This window comes from Juglans microcarpa x Juglans regia, chromosome 7S (assembly GCF_004785595.1).
Source record: "Juglans microcarpa x Juglans regia isolate MS1-56 chromosome 7S, Jm3101_v1.0, whole genome shotgun sequence".
In the NCBI taxonomy this organism is placed as follows: Eukaryota; Viridiplantae; Streptophyta; class Magnoliopsida; order Fagales; family Juglandaceae; genus Juglans; species Juglans microcarpa x Juglans regia.
In genome coordinates, this window is record NC_054607.1 from 17,774,611 (window position 1) to 17,798,025 (window position 23,415).

The 23,415-nt window shown below is 33.7% G+C and overlaps 1 protein-coding gene across 4 annotated transcripts; it reads left to right on the plus strand.

Annotated features, from left to right (window-relative positions):
- The first annotated feature begins 1,201 nt into the window (after positions 1-1,201).
- LOC121241252 (magnesium transporter MRS2-11, chloroplastic) lies at positions 1,202-16,388 on the plus strand. Of its 4 annotated transcripts, XM_041138943.1 has the most exons (15): positions 1,510-1,649; positions 5,517-5,638; positions 5,792-5,864; positions 8,769-8,839; positions 10,002-10,087; positions 10,202-10,292; positions 12,213-12,281; positions 12,755-12,835; positions 12,922-13,087; positions 13,198-13,243; positions 14,136-14,216; positions 14,301-14,383; positions 15,621-15,664; positions 15,787-15,906; positions 16,059-16,388. In XM_041138943.1, exons 3-14 carry the CDS (start codon positions 5,816-5,818, stop codon positions 15,880-15,882), a joined length of 963 nt encoding a protein of 320 aa, XP_040994877.1. In that variant the 5' UTR covers positions 1,510-1,649; positions 5,517-5,638; positions 5,792-5,815; the 3' UTR covers positions 15,883-15,906; positions 16,059-16,388. The 4 variants fall into 4 exon arrangements, with proteins under 4 accessions (XP_040994875.1, XP_040994876.1, XP_040994874.1 ...); XM_041138940.1 differs by lacking the exon at positions 5,517-5,638 and having other exon boundaries at positions 1,203-1,649; XM_041138941.1 differs by lacking the exons at positions 5,517-5,638; positions 15,621-15,664; positions 15,787-15,906; positions 16,059-16,388 and adding an exon at positions 15,036-15,578 and having other exon boundaries at positions 1,202-1,649.
- Positions 16,389-23,415: the final 7,027 nt, after the last annotated feature.

A 23,415-nucleotide genomic window follows, 5' to 3' on the forward strand; every position in this document is an offset into this window, starting at 1 on the left:
ATATCTAAATCGGGCCTAAGAAAGGTAGTGTTTGAGATTCTCGACCCAAGCAATGCCGCCAATGCCTAGCACGCACGGGCTGCACTTTTTTTTTTTTTTGAATAAAAAACAATCTCGTCCATAATTTATGCATTACAATGTTTTTCGAAATTAATACATTGCATAATCAATTCAGGACCCTCTTCAATTCACACAATCTCTTGTTCACAAGATAGGCTAACTTTGATAGTTGATGTGCAGCTTGGCTACCCTCTCTTTGAACATGTTGGATTCTCCACATCTCTCTGCCATGGAAATTGAAAAAGTGTCTTAGGCCTCGTTTGTTTTCGTAAATGAGATGATATAAGTTGAGATTAAAATTTAAAAATTAAATAAAATATTATTAAAATAAATTTTTTAATATTATTTTTATTTTAAAATTTAAAAAAATTAAATTGTTTATTTTATTTTATATTAGAAGTTGAAAAATTTGTAATGATTAAAAGAGATGAGATGTGATATTTTCTGAAAACAAACGATGCCTTCATATCTTCTATAATCCTTTTCATTCCTCGGGCGGTGCCTACTTTGTTATTTTTATTTTTATATTATTTTAAAAATAATTTCTTCCTCCTATGCCATTAGTCTAAAATTATGAAATTATGAAAGTAGAAAACACATAAAGAAAAAGAAAATGAAAGACATATAATACTTTTTATAATATTTTATATAATTATGTTTTAAATGATAAGTATTTTTATAAAATAATTTATAAAAATAACATTACGTTACATAAATACTCTCATTTTAAAGTATAGTTGTATAAAAAAAAAAAATATTATGCCGGTTAAATTTGTTCCCTCAATTATTTTTTTATTTCTTTTACTTAATAGTTACAAATGACAGTATATTGATATTTTTTTATTTTTTAAAGATATTTAAAAAATATTTTAAACAAAATTAAAAAAATATATATAATTTATACTAAATGCACACCAAGTGGACAAACTTAGTTATTATCCTCCGTCATTACGGGTATCAAAATGATTCGTATTCGAAGGAATTATAATGAGAAGAATATATAAATTTTATTTCTAAGGAAAAAAAAGAAAAATCACGTGAGGACGAGGAGAGGCGCGAGCACGAAGCAAAATCTGAGCCACGAAATAACGGTCACTAATTCCTTATGACTTTTTTTTTTTATTTTTTTTCAAAAAAATAGTAATTTAATCGCCGTATGATCGTTACAGAATCAGAGATCCAATCTCTATGAACGAGCAATGGCTCTGACTCCTTCATCCCCCTATCTCCTCCATTTTCCCCTTCACTCTCCATCCGCAACAACTCACCACCTCCTCTTCGCCGACCTCGCTTCCAGCTCCAGCTTTTTCCAGTCCCCATGGGCGCCGTCGCACAAGAGCAAGGTCTCTGCGATTTCTCCTATTGTGATCAAGGAGGCCTCTTTGTCCAGGGTGAAATGCATGTCGAAATCAACGGCGGAGGAGGACCGGTTGATCGAACGGGAAACCATAGCCACTTCTGACGACGGCGACGACCCGAAGGCCCCGCACCAGAGTTCAGTGCCGACCACTGGATCGATTGGTCCTCAGAGGGTGTCCACTTCGCTTAGTGATTCTCTTTCTCTCGGGATTCGCGAGCCAGTTTACGAAGTATTTTTCTTTCCAGCCTTCCTCTTGTCTTTTGCTTCTCCTTTATTTAACCTGATGCTTTTTGTTTTACGAGTAGAAAAATTGCGAGTTTTAGAACTCCTAATCATGCTTACAATAATAAAGAATGCTTACGCAACTAACAGTTATCTTACCTGTCCATATAAGAGAATCTTTCCAATGATTTCAGGAAGAGTGTTGAAGAACTAAATGTATGGTTTAAAATGAAGCGTTATCTAAAGGAATACTAAGAAAGATGAGCAGAAAGGAAAATTATTTGGTGGTTTCTTAGTATGGATGACATGACTTACTATATCAAAATTATAACCCAAAGAATAGATTTATGTGGTACCCAAATAATGCTATAAGTTTTGAAAACAACGTTTTTCTAGAAATCACCTAACAACTTCAAAGCTCAAAAGGCATAGTCAGAATGTAGTTCACTATCCATGCACTAAAGTTCAAACAGAACTGCATAGGTGAAATTGCAAAGAACACATTTTTTAAGACATTGATTAATTTACAGTATAATCTCCAAGTCTTGTGTAGCTACCAAAACAAGTTTAAATGCTAGAAACAATTTATATGCCTCAAAGGCTCAAAATTCGAAGTTAGGCCACAGTCCCCTTCACTTATAAATTAATATAGAATTATTCTATTCTCGAGCCAATGTATAGAGCACATCATTCACATTACTCAAATGGTAACATTTGATTGGTAAGATTCAAATTTTAAAATTTGTCTTCCAAATCAAATTATGCCACGTAAGCAGTATTGTAGTGTAGAGGTCTTAGAATAATAGTACTCATTAATATATAGTAGCAGAGTAGAAAGGTATGCTTGCCAAAATATTGACATGGTCGTGCTGTCATACCTAACATGGATGAATATTAAAACGGCCGATTATTGCAACTTGAAGGAAATCAAATATGTGTAGCTCAGAATTTTTAGACACCAAAAGAAAATGTAATACTCAGGAACACTTGACTGAAGGTAACACCATTCCCATAGCTCCTAGTATTTGTTTTTGATAAATAATTCAAGTTAAAGGGGCATAATGTAAGTACACAAGGTGTATATGATAGAAAGCACCCGATTAGGAAGGAAGAAAACGATAGCTAGGAGAGCCTGATCTACTATGAGCCAACATCCATACACAGCATTTTTAGAACTGAGTTAAGCCCATCCACTGTCTTCTTGCAATCTTTGAAGTTCTGTACAGTTTGTTATATCCTCAAGCACCACGTCAAACATGAAGAAACAAGCCTACAAGCTTCCGCACTTCAGTGACTCATGTTATTTGTTCTCCAAATAGCTAGTGACTCCATGACCCTTTGGGCCATCACCCAAGCAAAGACAGAAATATTGAACATCGCAGCCCAAATTCTTCATGTTACTTCGTAGTGCAACAATAAGTGATCGATTGCATCACCGCTCTTTTTGCTCATGCAACACCAATCTAGTATTGATATTCTTTTTCTTTTCCCCCTCAAATTGTCCATAGTAAGGATCCTCTCCAATGCAGCTGTCCATACAAAGAATGCATCCGTAAAGAGGCTTTGTTCCTCCAAACTACTTTCCAAAGAAAGAGTATTTGTGGGCCTTAATGCACGATAACAAGTGCTGACCTTGAACCTCCTCGTTTTTATGGAATTCATTTTATCTTGTCCTTGTCAACACCTCCCATTCTGGAACAGTACAATAGATTGAAGAATGATAAAGAGGACTCCAATTTGTAATTGTTTGCAGCTTAGATATAGGTGATGTTCCATTGGCTAGTATCATTAATGCATTGCCAATAGTTTCCCACCGATGCATCCTTGTCACAAGAAATTCTGAACAGCTCCAGGAACATAACTTTCAATGGCCTATCGCTGCACCAAATGTCATGCCAAAGTCTGATCGTAGACCCATCACCTACCTCAAATCTGATAAAGTTTGAGAAGCTTCCCCATCCCTTCCTTATATTTCTCCATACACCAACGCCATAAGGACAATCGATTTCATTAGACCCCATATGCTGCATACTTAACTTGCACTACTTCCCATAATGCTTCAAAAAGTACTTTTGATGAAAGTTAGCCTTCCTCATTTTGATAAATAGAGTCGCTTCCATCACGTCAAACGTCGGTTCGTCTTCTGCACGATGTCATCCCAAATTTTTTTTGCCTTAAATGACACTCCCAAAGGTCACTGCAAGTACTCAATACAAGCTGCCACCCTAGGCCTACATTCCAAAATACTAGCCAATTTGTCGATTATCTTCAATGGTCCCCATAGGAAATGGTTCTAATTTGGCCAAGTTAATCTTCAATTTGGATGTAGCTGTAAATCATGATAATAGGCAGCATAAGCCAAAAAAAAAAAAACTTATATCCATTATCCTCAGCAAAAATCAATGTATCATCAATGAAAAGGAGATGTGATACAAAGCATCTCCTCCAATTTCCATAACTTGCCTAAATACTTGATGGGAGTCCTCTCTCCACATCCGTAGTCAACGTTCTACTCAATGCCTCCATGACAACTACAAGCAATAAGAGGGATAATGGATTCTCCTGTCTCAAGTCGAGAGTTGCAAAAAAAGCCAAATAGCGAACCATTGATCCCAATGAAAAACTGTATTGAAGAAACAAAATGCGCGATCCACCTGCACCATTTCTCATCAAAGCCATATCATTATAGCAAATACCACAAAATTGGGTCATAGGCCTTCTCTAGGTCCAGCTTATAAGGATTTCCTAGAATCCCTGATCGTAGTCTACTATCTATGCACTCATTGGCAATAAAAACTGAATCTAGGCTTTGTTTCTCCTTGAAGAAAGCATTTTGAGTTCTAGAAATGACCTCTTCCAGTGCCATTTCCATCTTATTAGCTAGCATTTTGAATGAGACATTCATCAAGTCTATTTAACAACCTCCTAAACATTTGAAAGAGCCCCAATGAGCACCCATCGGGTCTCGGAGTTTTGTCACTGTTCAAATCTTTCGAAACTTCTAGGACCATATCCTCCCCAAACTCTTTTTCCATCCAATTGGCCTCCTCCCTACCAGTAGAATTAAATGTCAGTTTGGGCTATGCCTATTTCATTCGTATCAATAAAATTTACCTCTTACTTATAAAAAAAAAAGAATCAAATGTCAGCCCATCCACCTTGGGCCGCCAACTAAATTGTTCATAATGGAGATTACACTAGAAGTGTTCCGTGTTCTCTTTGACTTATGTGGGATCTGTATAAATTGACTCATCTACCATAATAGATTCAATGATATTATTTTAGCAATTCAAATTGGCTACTTTATGGAAGAAAATGATATTTTATCACCTTTATGTAGCCAAATTGCCCTGACTTCTTTTTTGGAGGACAAGGAAACTTGGAGACCATGCAAATGCAATTTTTCTTTACCCTGTTAAATCCCAAACCCGTGTGATAGGGCCCACATCACAAATTGCTCTCGACTTCTATCTCCAACTTCATGTAGTCCTTTCCATCCGTAGGTAATCTCCTTTCTCAACTCTTCTGTCTTAGACAAGGACTTTTCTTTGGCTAATTCATCAATTTCACGTAACTCCGCCATAAGAATAATTTTTCTCCCCTTCACATGGCCAAACTCATCCTCATTCCATTTCTTCATCTCTTTTTTCAAAGCTTTCAGCTTGCCCGCCAAGACAAAACTAGGGGCACCATAAAAGTAATCTACTGCATCTGTCATTTCACCTTGTCTACAAATGCTTCAGATTTTAGCCGCATCTTTCTAAACTTGAAGCATCCTTTGTTTTGATCTACATCACTGCAATCAAGTATCACAAGAGATTGATCTGATAATAACCGAGATAGCCATCCCTTATAGTTTTCATTATTGTTGTAGGGGTGCCGGTGGCCTTAAATTCCATAGCATTCGTCATGCTCTTATTCTATTGGAAACCTTGAGGCTTTGGAATGTACTTTCATCACTTATGATTTATCCTCACTTTATTGTGTTAAGTATATGTAAGTAGCCCAACATGACCTATTTGATTTTGACTTTAGTTGGATGTCAAAGAAACACCTCTTTTTTCCTTTTAATTGCTCCATGTTATCTGTTACTTGAAAGAAAAACATTTTACATAAGTGTTGTCATTTTTGTTGTTTTCCGTCCTGTAGGTGCTAGAGGTAAAGTCAAATGGGATGGTATCTACTAGGAAAATTAACAGACGCCAATTATTGAAATCAAGTGGTAAGGAAATTATTCCAGAAAGGTTTGTAGTTTTTTTTCATGTTTGAATGCAATAGAACTCTTTTAGTCTTATTTGATTGTCACGCTACTGACTTCTCTTTTTTCTTCTGCCATATGTGTACTGCTTTCTTAAATCTTGATTGATGAGACCTTTCACCTTTACATACCTAGTCTGGGTTGTGGATTAGTTAGTCTTTCTAGTAGTTTTTGTTTGTTGTGTCATAAGATATGCTTCTTACTGTTGCATAGTAAGTCATGAGATCATATGTTATCAAAAACCACATTAAACAATACTATTAACAATTATTATCAGAAGATCATAATTGGAGACTGAGAGTGGATGGTTTGTCATTTTCCACATTAGACCAGCATAGTGCAGGGTGGTTAGAAAGCCATTTACGGAAGAGGAAGTGGGCAATGTTATCAGAGGTATGGCAAGTGATAAGGCTCCCGGTCCGGATGAGTTTACCCTGGGTTTCTTTCAAGCTTGTTGGGAGGTGGTCAAGGAAGATATTATGCAAGTCTTTCTTGAATTTCATTCTATTGCTAGATTTGAAAAGAGCCTCAATGCCACATTTTTAGCCCTCAATCCTAAAAAGGTGGGATCTAGGGATGTGAGGGACTATCGCCCCATTAGTCTTGTGAACGGGATGTACAAGATTCTATCCAAAGTGTTAGCTAATAGACTAAGCTCAGTGGTGGAAAAACTAATCTCGAAGCCACAAAATGCGTTTGTCAAAGGTAGACAAATCCTTGACTCGGTTCTTATCGTAAATGAAGTATTGGATGGTCGACTTAAGTCTAGAGACCCTGGGCCACTTTGCAAGTTAGACATGGAGAAAGCTTATAATCATGTCAACTGGAAGTTTCTTCTTTATTTACTTGAAATATGTGGTTTTGGGGGGAAATGGCAAAAATGGGTAGAATTTTGTATCTCTTCAGCTCATTTCTCCATCTTGGTAAATGGCTCTCCGGTAGGTTTCTTCAACTCCTCTCGTGGCCTGAGAAAGGGAGATCCGCTCTCTCCTCTACTTTTCTTATTTGTCACGGAAGCTCTCAGCAAGATGATTGAGGGGATGGTGGATGGTGGGTTACTCCATGGTTTTTCGGTGAGGATTGGTGATCTTAACATTTCTCACTTGTTATTTGCTAATGACACGCTTATTTTTTGTGGTACACACCTTGGTCAAGTCCAAGACTTGAGGGCGCTACTCCTTTGTTTTGCGGTTGTGTCAGGATTGAGTATTAACCTTGCTAAATCAGAAATAGTGCCAGTGGGGGCTGCCCCCGATATGGAGATTTTTGCTACTACCTTGGGATGCAAAATATCTTTGCTTCCTATGAAGTATCTTGGTTTACCATTGCGTGCCTCTTTTAAATCTGAAAGGATTTGGAATGATGTAGTCGAAAGGGTGGAGCGCAGATTGGCTGCTTGGAATAGGCTTTACTTGTCGAAAGGTGGTAGGTTGACTTTGATTAAATGCATTTTTTCTAACTTACCCACCTATTTCTTGTCTTTGTTCCTTCTCCACAAAGGAGGCTAACCGAATTGAGAAGTTACAAAGGGATTTCTGATGGAGTGGATTGGGGGAAGAGTTCAAATTCCACCTGGTTAATTGGTCCATAGTTTGTACTCCAATATCTGGGGGAGGTTTGGGGATTCGCCACTTTCTGAAATTCAATCAAGCTCTCTTGGGTAAGTGGTTGTGGAGGTACCAAAATGAAAGGGAGGCCTTTTGGAGGGCAGTTATAGATTCTCAGTTTGGGGAAGCTTTGGGGAGGAAGGTGCTCGAATGAGGTACAAGGCACTTATGGAGTGGGTTTATGGAAAAACATTAGGAGTCTTTGGGGGACCTTCCGAGAACATGAACATTTTGTTGTAGGTGATGGTTCGCGTGTCCTTTTTTGTTTGATATATGGTGTGGTAACCATTGTGTACGAGATACCTTCCCTGCCATCTTTGCACTTGCAAGAGTAAATGAGGCATCGATTGCCTATCTTCATTCTTCAATAAATGGCACCCTTCAATGGAATATTGACTTCATTAGGGCAGCCCAGGACTAGGAATTAGAGTCTTTTACGGAGTTCTTTGCGGCTTTATATTCCACAAGTATTCCAGGGGCTTTGGAGACAATTTGCATTGGAATCATTCTAAGAAAGGTATCTTCTTGGTCAGTTCTTTTTATCAAAAGCTCACGAACTCCGGTTTGTCTTTATTCCCGTGGAAGACTATATGGAAGATGAAAGCTCCTTCAAAAGCAGTTTTCTTTGTCTGGACAGCGTCTTTGGACAATATTCTCACTATAGATAATTTGAGGAAATGACGGGTCATTGTCCTAGATTGGTGTTGTATGTGTAAGAAGCATGGGGAGTCTGTTGATCATCTGCTTTTACACTGCCAGGTGGCTAAGGCTCTATGGGATGATTTCTTCTCAAGAGTAGGATTGTCTTGGGTTATGCCTTGGAGATTGGTGGATTTCCTTGCAAGCTGGACAGGACTACACGGAGATTCTCAAGTAGCGGCAATTTGGAGATTGATACCAATATGCTTGTGTTGGTGCATTTGGAGGGAGAGAAATGCTAGATGTTTTGATGATCAAGAGAGAACAAGGGACGAGCTTAAAGTTTTGTTTTTTAAGACATTGTTCCTGTGGGCGGGGGCTATAGTTTGTAACGGACATAGTATCCATGATCTTCTTCTTTCTATTGTACCCTCTAGCTAGGCGTGTTTTCATGTATACTTCCTGTGTACCTGGGCTATGCCTATTTCTATGAATATATTATCTTTGATTACCTATCAAAAAAATAATAAGTCATGACGCACAAACACACATAACTTGAAATTATAGTGTTTGTTTATGTCCCTTTACTCCTTTTCCTCTAATGGGTATATTAATTTTTCAGGCCTTCGTCCGCGAGATATCCGAAGTGTAGATCCATCACTGTTTTTAACAAACTCGATGCCTTGTTTGCTGGTATCATGTCAATTTGTACTTTTAACACTTCATTGTAATTCTTTTTAATGCTTGTTGCTTGAATTAATTGGACTTGCCTTAGCAACTTTGCCTTTTGGCCGGAGTTTATACCATATAATGACCTCTTAAGTGATTTTATAGGCAAAATGTACTCCTGCTTTTAAATCCAGACGTGGTTTGATAATGGGCTTTGAGTATTGTATTAATTGTTTGTTCTGATATCTCATACTATGGTAGTAATTCAGAGAAGGTGAAGTGAATATTTCTTTTCATTCTGTTAACAAATACATAATCCAACACACTTGAGATTTTTGTATCTGCAACTCCACATGTTTTGGAGTTATGAAACAAAAAACTACATGAAGCCATCATTGTTTTGATGAACTAGACTGTATTGCATTTATGTTCTAGTAGAGCAATTGGGTTGGATTCTGTTTGTGGTTCCATAAATATCTATTGAAGGCAAAAATAACCAGACAGGACAAATAATTTATTTCTCCAACAAAGGCATAAGGCTAAAATTTAGGGGTGCATCAATGGAAAAACTGTTTAAGGGGGGGTTATCATGAAGCACAACTAGACAATCTAAGGTGGATGGAATGGTCAGTGAATATGTCCTCAATAACTTCAGCTTTCTTTTCTATGAAATAGGCCTCTCATTAGGTGTTTTTGTTGTATACCCCTCATATATTTCGATTATGCCTCTTTCTCTTTGATTGATCATTAAAAAAAAAAAAAAAAAACTCATCTTCCTTATCAAAAAATAAAAATAAAAATAGGCCTTAAAATTTGCAGATCTATGGATCCGTTAGAGATTGTTATGCATCAAGATGAACATACTCATTGCCGGATAATCTTATTTTGTCTTTGTATGTTTCTGCATGTATGACTGAGTTAGTAGGCTTTTGAACCTGTTTTGGCTATGTCATTGACAAGTGATTAGAAGAAAGTATTGTTCTCACAGATAGTACTGTGTTGGCTAGGGCTGTGTAAAAAAGTAATCAGACCCTTATTTTGATTGTTCTTGCTACAATTTTTTTTTTTTTTTAATAGAATTCTTGCTACAATCAATATCCCCCAAGTCATCCATTCACCATTTTTCTGATAGGCAGATGCTCATATCACTTCCTAAAAAATGATGCTTCTCTGGTTCGTATGCTAGGTTCGTGAGCTTGCTATTCTTCTGAATCTGGGCTCATTGCGAGCAATGGCAACGCATGAGTGTGTCCTTATTTTTGACTATAACAGGTAATCTTATCTACTGGAACTGCGCATTTATCCTTAGACTCAGTTCTCGTTTTGATTTAATATAGTCAAGAATGAACTGACATTTGTGGACTTGCATATTTTGATAACTTGAAGTAAAGGAGGGAAGGCTTTCATAGAAACCCTGCTGCCTCGGTTGGACCCCAAAAATGGGCATGGAGGACAATGTATGCCATTTGAAATTGAGGTTAGTTTGGTCCTTCAAGTCCCTGGTTTTACATGCTAAAACATAACATCACTAAATAATCTGGTTCCCATTGTGATTCTACAAATTTTTCACAATCTTTTCTCTATAGCATACTGTTTCAATTATTTATAGATATGAAAGTTAGCTATATCTATATATTTGTTTTATCAATTATCAACGTGAAAACACCACCTGCACAGAAAGATTTTCCTCAATGTAGACTAATAGTTACACCTGCTAAACTTTTCTTAAACTTAATTCTTATAAATGTATTTAGCATTTCAACTAGCAGATACCGAAGAGACAGTACATAATACATGGGGTAAAAGAGAGAGAAGGAATAGAAAAGTTGATTAGATACAAGGAGCTCGTGATGTGGAAGTTTATTGGACATAGAAATTTTTATATTTAGAACATCTCTGATTTAAAATCAATTTGTACTCCTTCAAGCAATTTCTGCTTGAGAATCAAATCGTACATTAGTGTCACAGCCAGCATGAATCCACAAATGATGAGTTAGAAGTTCGCAACATGGTGAATGCCCTCCTATATATGTTGCTCTTATCTTGGTTGGAAGTTTGCTGTGAGTTTATTTGAATATCTCAATCAGCACCTCACTTGCTGGAAGAAACATCTGCCACTGTGAGAGAATATCACACCAAATCAGATTGGTGAGCCTTTCTGCTTAATCTTCATTTTCTAAATCCCATTAAAATTTGGAAAAAGCAACTTAGTTCCTATAAGCCAAAAATATATGAAGCCCCCTTAAACTACCATTTAATTTGCAATTAACCCCCCCCCCCCCCCCCCCAAATTAAAAAGACAAAAATTACCCTTAAGATTCTTAAGATGACAAAATACCCTTCATAACTTCAAAAGAAATAATTTTTTGAATAAGAACTGGTTTACATAAAAAAAAATTATTTTTTAAATAAGCTTTTAAAGAAATAAAAACATTTTTAAAAACTTGAAATATTTTTTCAATTTTTTTTTTTTATATATTTTTCTAACTTTTAGTTTATTTCAATTTTTTTATTGTTATTTTTCTACCTATGGTACTTATGCCAAATTTTCTATGGGGTAAATTGCAACTTTTTGTCAGTTTGAGGGAGTGATTGCAAGTTGGATGATAATTTGAGAGGGCTTTGTGTATTTATCACTTCTTGTAACCAGAAATAGGGGGGACGAAAAGCAGAGCACCTCATGGATTGAAACAAATAGTCCCTCAAGCTATAGGAGGTCTGAAGATTAGAAGTAATATAGGAATGATGCCATTTCTGGAAAGGGCTGTGGAGGCTTCCTACAGAACCTAAGTTGTAGCATGCAGTGATACACAGCAAATGTGTAATGGTTGCCAACTAAGGAATGGAAAGCCCATCAGATGGGAATGGATGGCTCGTTAAACTGCAACAGATATTATCTGACATCTGTCAAGTGATTCTCTTTCTAGTCCTCTCAGTTTTTAGTTTGGACGTAAGTGGGATGGTTATATTTCGTTGTTACTCATTAAGGCCCAATTTTCATCCCTAGGATTTTAAATTCACCAGATATCATTACAGCTATCTCCTCCTAAAGATAATAAGCGCAACATTAGTCTTCCCATTCTAAGGCCAAAGAAGATCACCAACTTCCTCCTCAACGAAAAGGGCATTACCAAAAGGTTTGGATTAGGTAAAGAGGACAGAGTCTTTGTGTCATTCATATACCTGCTGGACCGAACTGGACAAATCACAAAAGGTAGTCCTCGATATTTAGACAGGACAGCCTTGATGATCAAGCATATGCACCCAATATCTATGGCAATGGGTATGACCTTCACAACTTGAGGTCTTTTGTGCATATGTATTATCTTATTATGGTTCTTATTTATAACCCTATGATTATCTTGAATCTTGAAAATTTTGTTTTCTTTTATTTTAGGTTGTTGAAGCAGCATTGCTTTCACGCGTACAGTGTTTGGAACAGAGATTAATCAATTTAGAACCTCGTGTGAGTATTGAAACATAGTGAGTATTCTTTTGTTTTGTTTCTTCTCATACGTTCTTCTTTTGGCTCCTCTGTGTGTGTGTGGCTGGTTTTGGAAAGAGTTTATAATAAAGCTTAGTAATCCTTGTAATAAAACTGCAGATCGGTAAAAACATGGCTTTATGAATCTCTTTGAACGATTGTATGACCTGTTGCTGCTGCAATTTCTTCACCTCATAGTAGTATTCTTTTTTTTTTTTAATTACCTCATAATAGCATTCTAAAGTCCTTTTGAAAATGCGTTCGAGTAACAAAAAAAAAAAAAAGCTCTCTGGATTTGTTCTGAAATTAAACAAGCTTCAACATTAGGATAAGAAATCTTTAATGATGAACTTTGCAGATGCAATTATTTCTTGTTTCTTTGTTGTAAAGATGACTCTTTCTCTCTCTAGTGGCCATCCAGTGAAATATGATCAGTAATCTGCCATTTTCTTTAGGTACAAGCTCTCCTTGAGGTTTTGCCAAACCGATTAACTGCTGACATATTGGAGCAGCTTCGCATTAGCAAGCAAACATTGGTATTACTGAATTCACTCAAAATGGCTTGCATGTGTTTTTGCGGTGCTCTTATTTAATGTACTGTCTATTTTTTTTTTTTTCGAAGGTTGAATTGGGCTCAAGGGCTGGGGCTCTCAGACAAGTGTTGCTTGATCTTTTAGAAGACCCTGAGGAAATTCGTCGTATGTGTATAATGGGAAAAAACTGCACGCTTAAGAAAGGAAATGATGAAGTGGAATGCTCTGTCCTCTCAGAGAAGCAGATTGCTGAGGGTAAGCTATGTAAATGTTTCTTTCTTCATACTTTTTCATTAGAAATGGTTCAAGTGCATATGCAATTCATAAGTACAGGTTTTCATTCCATTTGATCATGCTATATGCAGAAGAGGAGGAAGAAATCGAGATGCTTCTGGAAAATTATCTTCAAAGGTTATTTCATGGTCCATTTCTAGAGCATGTAAAAGTATGTCTGGCATATTTTGTATTTTGATGCCCAAAATAATATGCTTCATGTATAACATTTTGGGATGTCTTAATTGCTCAATTTTTTTTTTTTGATAAGTTTAATTGCTCAATTATCATTACTTTCTAATAGAGAAAGATGCTGACTTAGAATCTGTGTCTTACTTTAGAAAGCCATTGTTTGACTTGTTTTACACAGTGTATACATATTATTAACCAAAAAAAAGGCGGGGGGACAGCAACATAAAGCTAGTCTCCAGACCCTCTTATTTAACTACATATCTGGTTATTTTGTCAATTGTCAATATCAAAAATACTATAAGATATGGAATTGGTTACTCTGGTCAGTGTTGGGCACATTAATATATCTGGGCTAGAGGTACTAATCCCTATTATTATTCCTGAAAAGCATAAATTTTGCAAGCTAGATATACTTGATTATTAATTTAACCTAAGCTAGTTAATTTTTGTACAAAATGTAACATTTGATTTTTTTTTCTTCCAATACGTTTTAGTTAGTCTTTAGCCTGTTAGTGAACAAAGTTGTTCGATCTTGGCCAAGTCCATATAATGAACCTAAAATAGTTTCCTTTAGCTGCACCTGGCTGGAATGTTCCAAACTATTATTGCTTTCCATTTTGGCCCACTTATGAATGTAAATAAACCAACATAGAAGGTCATGCTTTCTACTTTAATGAGAAGTCCAGATTTGACCAAGAAAATAATTCCTTGTCAATAGAAACTTCTGAGAAGCTGCTAATAAAATGGTGCATCCTGAACTTTGTATTACTTTGACAACTGAGCACAAGTAATTGTTGGTTGATGAGGATAACTTTTAATTGCATTGCTTCATTTACAGATGTGAATCTTGTCATGGTCAGGCTGAAAGGCTTCTTGACTCTGCAAAAGAAATGGAAGACTCAATTGCTGTGAATTTGAGGTTGGGAGAACTGGTTCTAATCTTTGTGTTTTGTTTATGTGCTGTACAATTCCATCACCAATTTTAATTGCTTCTATTTATCAGTTCTCGGAGGCTTGAGGTTAGCAGAGTGGAGTTGCTTCTTCAGGTTGGGACATTTTGTGTGGCAGTTGGGGCTCTACTTGCGGGTATGCCTTTGACGTGCAATAAAACTAACATTATGCTTACATTAATCACATTGTTGTACAAGTTGCTTACACAAAAGGGGATTGTTTTACTATATACAGTAAGTATCACACTCTTCTTTGCATATAGCTTTTGCATCATCCAACCACCCAGGAACTTGCCTTGCGTTTTATAACAATTTACCCAGATAGAAGCCTCTCCATGAACTTCTGGTCTAGAAACCTTTTTCTTTTACTCCATTCTAAGACTAGAAAGCACTTCTGATATAGAATGGCAGGATCGCAATTTGCACGTACAATTAGCATATAAATATCAATAATAGGAACCTTGGTTTTGCAAATAGATTGTTAGAGTAACTTATCAAAAAAGAAAAAAAAAAAAAAGATTGTGAGTTGATGACTCAAAACAAGGTCGTGAAGTGACAGACTATTTTCTTGACCAAAACATCATGGTTTTCTACTAGGGTCCTTTTTTCAGATAACTATTGAATTTTTTTTCCAAAAGCACAGAAAAAGTGTGGCATCCACACATAAGTATACAAGAGTAACAAGAAAAAAAACTCAAATTAATGTCTAAATCTTTGGAAACTCAAACACTAACATATTTGAAAAGGCAAATCACTGCAATCTAATCATGGAGTTCTTAAATAAACAAAAGCTTCAGAAGTTCAGATCGAAGATCGAAACATTATGTTCCTCAAACAAATAAGCATTCGGTCTCTCCAATTACACACATAGCCAAGGGAACAGCATTCCCAATCATGATGTTATTATGTTCCTCATAATGCACTCTCCAACAAGACAGGAACTCCATCAGCAAGCATGACCCACATTGCCCCCAAGAGTGAGAAAACATATAAACAGATTTCTCTCAACGTCCTTCAAACAATGATAATGTCTAGAAATCTGATTTTATTATCACAAGACCTTGAGTTTTTTTATTAACCCTTCTGATGCCATCAATTGTGGTAACATGGAGTACCTGTTTTCCCAATGAGAGAACAAAGAATGGACTAATTTCTAAATGGTCATTTAAAAAAAAACATTTAAACAAAATTATAGGGGAATAGGGCTCATTTATTGAAATCCTTTTGGTGTCAAAACATTATCAATCCATGAAAGAATTACTTAAGTTGAATGCTTCAGAATGATTAATTTCCAACTGCCAGCCAAATTGTTGAATTTTGAAGTGGGATGTTCCATGCACTGCCATGCTCAAGACATTGTTTACTGGTTGCAGGTATTTTTGGCATGAACTTGAGGTCCTATCTTGAAGAACATGTGGTATGTTGGTTTCTAAAGTTTGAACACTTACCGGTTTCGAGAACACAAGCCACTTCCCATTTGCCTGCCATACTCTATCTCTTGGACATGTTACTGCTCCCTTACGATTCAATTATATGCAGTTTGCGTTTTGGCTAACAACAGCTGGGATAATTGTTGGTGGTGTTGTCGCATTCTTCCTCATGTACTCCTATCTCAAGGCAAGGAAGATACTGTAAGCTGAAAATCATTCCCATGTGCAGGTAAAGACTCGATTCTTTTGTACAAATACTGTTAGTATGATTTTCAAAAGTTCCTTGGAGCAAATTTAAGCCCATGAGATCAAAATGCTTTTGTGGTATGAGCACGTAGAATGTAAACACATCTCTTGTCCATCTACAGACAGACGAGATCAAATGACAAGAGCGTTCTGTTTCAGCAAATTGATAAAATCATGCATGCAAGAGCATTCAGTTTGCCCAATGAGAGAGTGATTTCCAACACGATCCAGATTCCCTTAAGCTGAATGAGGGAGGGGCCGTACTCTGAAGGGTAAGTGCATGTGCATTATTATGAAGGTTAAACTAAAATTATTCGTGAAATTATTATTGGCATTTTGAGAAAAACTCTCCCCCATGAGAATGAACGATACAAGTCTGGAAAGTGGAACCGACTTGAAATTCTTTGTGAATGAAAATTTATTGGGTATTAAATGGAATAAACTCCAGAATCTATTGGGTATCGACAACTGCTATTTATCATCTTCACACTACACACAAATATGTGATTTGACATTTTTATCCTTTTATTTAAACACACGAGACAAATCTGTGGGAGTTATTCGATAATTTGTTCAAACCAAGAACGTATATTATTATTAAAAGTAACTTTGTTCTTATTATTAAAAATTTTGATTTTTTTTAATAGAATTCAAAAATTAACAGCGATTTTGTTAATATGAAACTGCATAATAGTAAAACACTCTTCTTCTACTCAAATACTACACAATACGCTCTAACTTTACTCATATATTATTTTGTTATATAGCATTATTCATCAATTTTTACATTTATTGCCTTAGAGTCGATCTAGCATAATAAATAATGAAAGAGGGTGTATTATAAATGGCAAATATGATGCATGCCGGCCAATAAAAAACTAACACATCATCTTACACAATAAAATAATTTATTATAATATTAAAAAAATTATATAAAAAATTCATGATAAAATATATAAACATATTTTAAAATCTCAAAATTATTAAAAAAGTATTAAAGCTAAAAAAAAAATAAATAAATAAACTGAGTGGGGGTGATATGAAACAAAGCCTATGAAGAAGGTTTTGGGGTTGTCTTATTGCGCTCAGCCACACACTCAGGCTCATAACCAGATCCTATGGTATGAATCCCAACATTTTTCCAAACAAGTTTCCACAATGTTAAAGAAAAAAAAAATATATATATATATATATATATATATATATATAGCTGGAAATGAGCCGAACAAGTTGATAATACCATCAAAATGTATTCTGTATCTATATTTGTTTCAATGCAAAATTAGTTTTATGTACAGTAACCGTCTTTATCTTATTACCTAAAAAGAAAACAGAGAATGGAAATCTGTCGTCTCAAAATGAAATTCTTAGAAACCATTTTCGATCAAAATGGAAAAATGAGCGCAAAAACCAACAAATATCTGTCAAAAGAAAAGGGAAAGATGCAAACACAAAAAGGACAACTCAGAAAGCAAGAACATGGAAGTTTCCTCTAAGACACGCATGCATTACTTTGGTTTTTTTTTTTAGTTAAATGGAACAAGAGCTGGCCGTAACAATTTGCTTTCTAACATTGAATTGTGTCACATGCGTTAATTAGTATGGACTAGTGTTAATGCCAAAAATCGCACAACAGGTCAGAATGAGAGAAAGTCATTTTTGGCCTACTGTGGTTACTCGGGCCTCGATCAGTGTCGTCCAAAGCCCACGATGGCGATCTAAAGCAGTGGTATAGTGTCCTTACATACATCTATAGTAATGAATAGGAAATAATACAGGAAATGTAAATAAAGATGGAGACACAGATTTACGTAGTTCAACACAGTGTCTACGTCTACGGATTGTTTGAAAGGAAAATCTACTATAACATGAGTGTTTTACAGTCTCTTATAACCTCTCATTTCTCTATATACAATGGAGGTCAGAGATCTCTTTATCAAAAAAAATGTTAGTTCTAGAGCTCTTGTCGTGAGATAAAAAATGATACTCTGTCTTCTCACCCTTGTTCCTCCCAAGTTTGAAAGTCCTATTTCCTCAGATCTCAAATCTCAAATCTCCTTTTATTGTAGCCCTGTCAGTAGTAGTTGAGGAAATCAGCTTTATGCCACTCCTCATTTATGTGTCTAACTTGTTTTTCCCATTTTTTCATTTTTTTTCTTTTTTTCCTATTTTATTGTGGCCCTATCAGTGGTAGGTGAGGAAGTCAGGTTTATGCCACTCCACATTTACATGTCTAACTTGATTTTCCCCATTTCTTTTTTTTTTTTTTTTCCTCTCTTTCCTCTTCCCATCTGACAAGTGTTCTTCCTTGTCTCTTCTCACTTGCCTCCTGATGGGTGGCCTTTTAATGGGCTGGGCTTGGTAATTGGTATATCTGGGCCTATTATTTTTACCCCATTCATGGGGTATTAGAGATTTTGAAAGTTGAAACCTATTTTTAAATGAGAAATGCATTAACCATAAAGAAATATCACAAAAATAAACATATAAATTGACATGATTTAATGTGGTAAGTTAGAATGTAAAGTTACTTCTGTTATAAAGTAGATGTAACTTATCATATGAAATCATATCTTTTTAAATAAGTTTAGGAGAAGAGTAAGAAAATGTCTAGAGAGCCGAACTTTCAGATTTTCATGCAGGTTGTAAATACTTTTGAGAAATTAATTTTCTTTAACTATTTTATTCATCACACATTGAGCTCCTTTATAGAGAAGAGAAATCCTTCCAAACAAAAATATCCATATATGGTAACATTTGCCTTGATAGCCACACTTCTATTCAAGAAGGAAATTAATTAATTTATTAGAAAATCATTTTGCTTAATTTAAGCAAATTAAATTATTGCTACCTAGAATATCTCTCGTGGGTTAATTAAGTAATTTACCTAGGGAAACCTTATGTACAACTATGTGCATAAAAATCAAGACTAATTACGACTGAAAATACAATATTATTATGGTATAATCAAGATAAGAAAATAAAAGTTCAACCATTTGTATCTTATCTATAAATTTAAGGTGCAATATATCTTAGTAATTAGATTAAAACGCGTGTGACATAATATGTTGCAATCAATTCATTTTTTGTTGTGAAAGGCAACCAAACATGGAAACTAAGAGACACAGACATCTTGGGGTGAAGATCTCACTCGTTTTAGGATGAGCTTGTCCGATATAGATCGTGATATTGCCCTTTCGAGTAATGATAGGGATACAACTATCTTTTTATAGTTTTTTGCAACTTCATTTTAAATGAGTGACATTTTTATGAAATAATGATACTTTTATAACTCGATCTTTTCTATAAAAATGAGCTTCATTTAAAACATAAATATGAAATAGTTGTACACTCATATAAGTTCGAATATCTTTGTATTTTTTATAATATTATCTCTATATTTCGAATGAAAATATAGAAAATCATATTACTAATACTACTCATGTTACTTGAATCATTATGAATATAATCATTGATATATGTATATACAAATTTTATAAAAATAGTAGTAAAAAGTCAATGTTTGTTTGTCAATATTTGTAAATAAAGTTATAAAATACCATATAAATAATTTATTTTATTTAAATAAAGCATATCGTGAACAAACTTGAACTTGCTCTAATAATAAAAATGCAACTCAATGAAAAGTTCAGTTACAAGAAAATTGCTTATTTGTGATCAGTTATTTCTAATAAAAATGATTATTTTCTACCAAAATAAGTCTGTTTTATCGTAAATAGTCGTTATCATCGCAAATAACCCGTCACAAATACTTGTTTTTCTTGTAATATATATATCGAGTTCATCTTTTATAGCAAAAGGAACAAATTATTGAGATATGTTTGATTAAGTTGGGTATTTCTTGTGCGCAAATAATATTTAGAGAAAAAAAAATCATCTTAGCAAGATCAAAATAAGTTGAGCTATTTGTGTCTTTGTGATTATAATGTCAAAATCAAGATGAAAACGCGTGTTACATATATAATATCGCATTCACGAACTTTTGTTGTGAAAGCCAACCAAACATATATGGAAATTAGATAGAGAGATATTTTTGGGAGAAAAGGAAAGGAAAAAACTTACAAACTTGATGAATAGAATACAATTCTTTTGTCAACATTAATTATATTAATTCTCAGGCTTTAATGGATTTAATTAGATTGTGATATGATTGTTGCAGTTTAATGATATTGTTGTTTAATTAGATGCCGCTTAAGGTCCTGTTTAGATTGAGAAGTGATCTCAACTCATCTCATCTAATCATTACAATTTTTTCAAAATTTCACACAAAATATAATAAACAATTCAACTTTTTCAAATCCTAAAACAATAATAATATTCTAACAATATTTTTTTCAACTTTCTTCTCAACTTAACTCTTAATCCAAATGGGACCTAATTATTTATTAATTATTTTAGGTCGTAGAGTTTATAAGAATTTGGGGAAAAAAAGCTTTTTATGAGCTTTTTTTTTTTTTTTTTTTTTACCAATAAAATAAATTTGGCCAAGCTTGTAATTTTAGATCATTATCAATTATGATTCAAGTCATTGGTGAGGTTAGAATAAATGATCAAGAGATTCTTACTATTTTTCTTTACTCTTTATAATTCATTTCTTCATTTAATAATAATAATAATAATAGGGGATAATTATTAAAATGAATTTTAATTTAATTAAACTTTTTTGCATGTACAAGAAAAGAAAATATGCCCTGAAATTGTTGTTATATTTCTTGTAAATTTATACAACTAATTAGATATTATATATGAAAAATATATTTCTCAGTTGTCTAGAAAAAAAAATTGCACTAATTGATGTGGATAATTTAAAAGACATTTGATAACAAACAGCTGTCAATTTTAGCTAAAACATATATAAACGAGAATATTAATTTTGTGGGACAGAGATTTTGTGAAAAGGATAGCATGAATTATTGAAATGATGCTCATAGAAACTTTGATTATAAGAAAGAAACGAAGAGAGATATCCCAATCATACCCCAACTCCTAACAAATATACATCATGAGGCCGTGAGATTTCCATTTTTGCAAGTCTTCTACAATTTTATTTATTATTATTCTTTTAATCATCGTATTCTCGATATCTCATGACGTGATATTAAATAATTAATTCTCTAATAAAAGATCATAAATAATCTATAATCATTAAATATCACATCATAAGATGATGATAAAATGATGATAAAAATAACGGTAAGTAGTATTACTCCGATCTAATATATATTGAATCACGTGGTTTGATGACTTTTGTTGCTAGTTTTCTTTTATCATTATGCACGAACTAAATCATACAAATATATCTCCCCGGTAATAAAAGAAAAATAAATAAGTAACTAAGTATAAGATAAATGATATTGAAATATTAAAGTACTTGTTGGTGGTTAACCAAAGTAATATTTCAAATATGCTTAATTTTAATAATGTAATTCCAACTAAACATATATACAAATTTATATAATTGATATATATATTTTAAAATATAACATAATCCAATTTTTTAAGGAAAATGTTAGCATGCCTCGTGTGTTTGTTTCTGATTTTGACCGTTTATATATTTAATTTTTTTTATTTAATTATTAAAAAAGTAATTTTTAGTATATTGGTATATTTTTTTAAAATATTTAAATATATTTAAAAAATAAAATAAAATATGAAATTTGTATTAATAAACATGCCCAAAAATCAAAGTTGGACGGCACATAGCACCATATGGTAACGAGAAATCTAAAAATATCTCTATCTAATCTTTACAACCAGGTGTTTCTAATTTATTGTCTAAGAAAATGAAATCACTCTCTCCTTCCTCCATGAGACCTCTAAAAACTATGAAAACAGATACCCCACAAGTACAATAATACTAACCATGTCTTAATTCCCATTAAAATATATGAATAAGATGTAAAAATGCAGCCAGCAAAGCAGGCAGATTGGTCGATTAGGAAGAGGGAAGAGGAGCTTTGCCTTTAATAATTTGACCTTATTTTATTTTATTTTATTTTTGGGTCATCTTTTGGCAATTATTTATAGAAAGTAAAACGCCAAGCAAAGTAAAATGTGAAATAATTATGCATTGGGTGGTGAGAAAGTGCTGAAAGCAAGTGTCAAATTGCATTTCAAAAGGAAGTGAGGTTCCTAGGGTCTTGAGTTTTAACTATTCTTCACTTTCTACCCACAATTAATTGCAAGGAATAAGGAAAATTCATACCTTTTATTGCCGTATCAATTTTTGTTATAAAGTTTCATTTAAAAAAAAAAAAATAGATTGCGTCGATTTGCACATGGTAAAGTTATATCTAGCATTACAAAAAACATTTTAAATGTGTGTCAATAGTCTAATAGTCTGATGATATATGCTGATTTTCTAAATGAAAAATTTATGTTCGAAACCGCCACCCTTTATATAAAAAACGCTGTATATCACAGATTTGATGGCAAAAAATTGAATATATAGAGTTGAGTAATGTTACATATAGTCGTGAAATACACAAGCGCCATACAGTTATTTTAAAAAAGAGTAAAGTCTATTATTAAAAAATTAATTTTTCATATAGATTTTATATTTAATTACTTTTTTTAAAATAATTATACAATATTTACACACTAACGACTGTAACTATCATTTCTATATAGTTTTCTCTATAGTTCTTGATTAATCACTCTTAAACAGTGATACTAGCCCTTTTAAATACTTTTGGAAAGTCTACTCCAATCAATCACTGTTTGCATAAATGGGGATACAATATTACAAATGAGAAGAGGCAAACTGGATTTGCCATTATAGAAAAGAAAATTAGAAATGGACTTTTCCCTTTACGGAAAACATTTTTTAAAATAAAAAATGTACAATAATAATAGACCAGATCACCTAATTCAGCACAAGTGAGGTTTTGTTTCTTTTATCCAAAAAAAAAAAAAAAAAAAAAGGAAGAAACGTGAGGTTCTGTTCTCTTTGGTGTAAAAATCATACAGCCGACAGGTTGGACTTTGGGGTTTGAAAAGTTTTATTTATAAGTTTATATATAAAACACACTTTGTATTGTTGATATCACAAAACTTACAGTTTGGACAATAAGTTGAGATGCGATGATTTTAAATAAAAATAAAAATTAAATAAAATTTTATTTTTTTAATATTAATATTATTTTAAAATTTTAAAATATTAAAATATTTATTATATTTTATATAAAAAGTTAAAAATTTTTAATAATAAAATAAGAAGAGATAAAATTGTTTATATAATTTTAGAGATGAAGTGTGTGTTTTAAGTTGTAAATTGTATTAATTATTTGAGTTTTTACTGAATAAGTAGGAAAAGGCGAAGTTCAGACAGAGGGTAGGAAGTACGCGCATGCATGATTGCGCAGTTCACCAAACAGGAAGGAAGACACAGGGAAACTCGATCAAAAGTTAAAAAAAGTTCAAAAAAAAATTAATAATAATAATAATTATGCTTATAATACGAAGCAACGTA

Excerpts from the sequence above, each read along its gene's own strand:
- LOC121241252 (XM_041138940.1), top strand. The coding sequence starts at position 1,260 with ATGGCTCTGACTCCTTCATCCCCCTATCTCCTCCATTTTCCCCTTCAC. Across the intron at positions 5,865-8,768 it reads CCAATTATTGAAATCAAGTG|GCCTTCGTCCGCGAGATATC; the intron begins GTAAGGAAATTA and ends TTAATTTTTCAG. Across the intron at positions 12,836-12,921 it reads GCATTAGCAAGCAAACATTG|GTTGAATTGGGCTCAAGGGC; the intron begins GTATTACTGAAT and ends TTTTTTTCGAAG.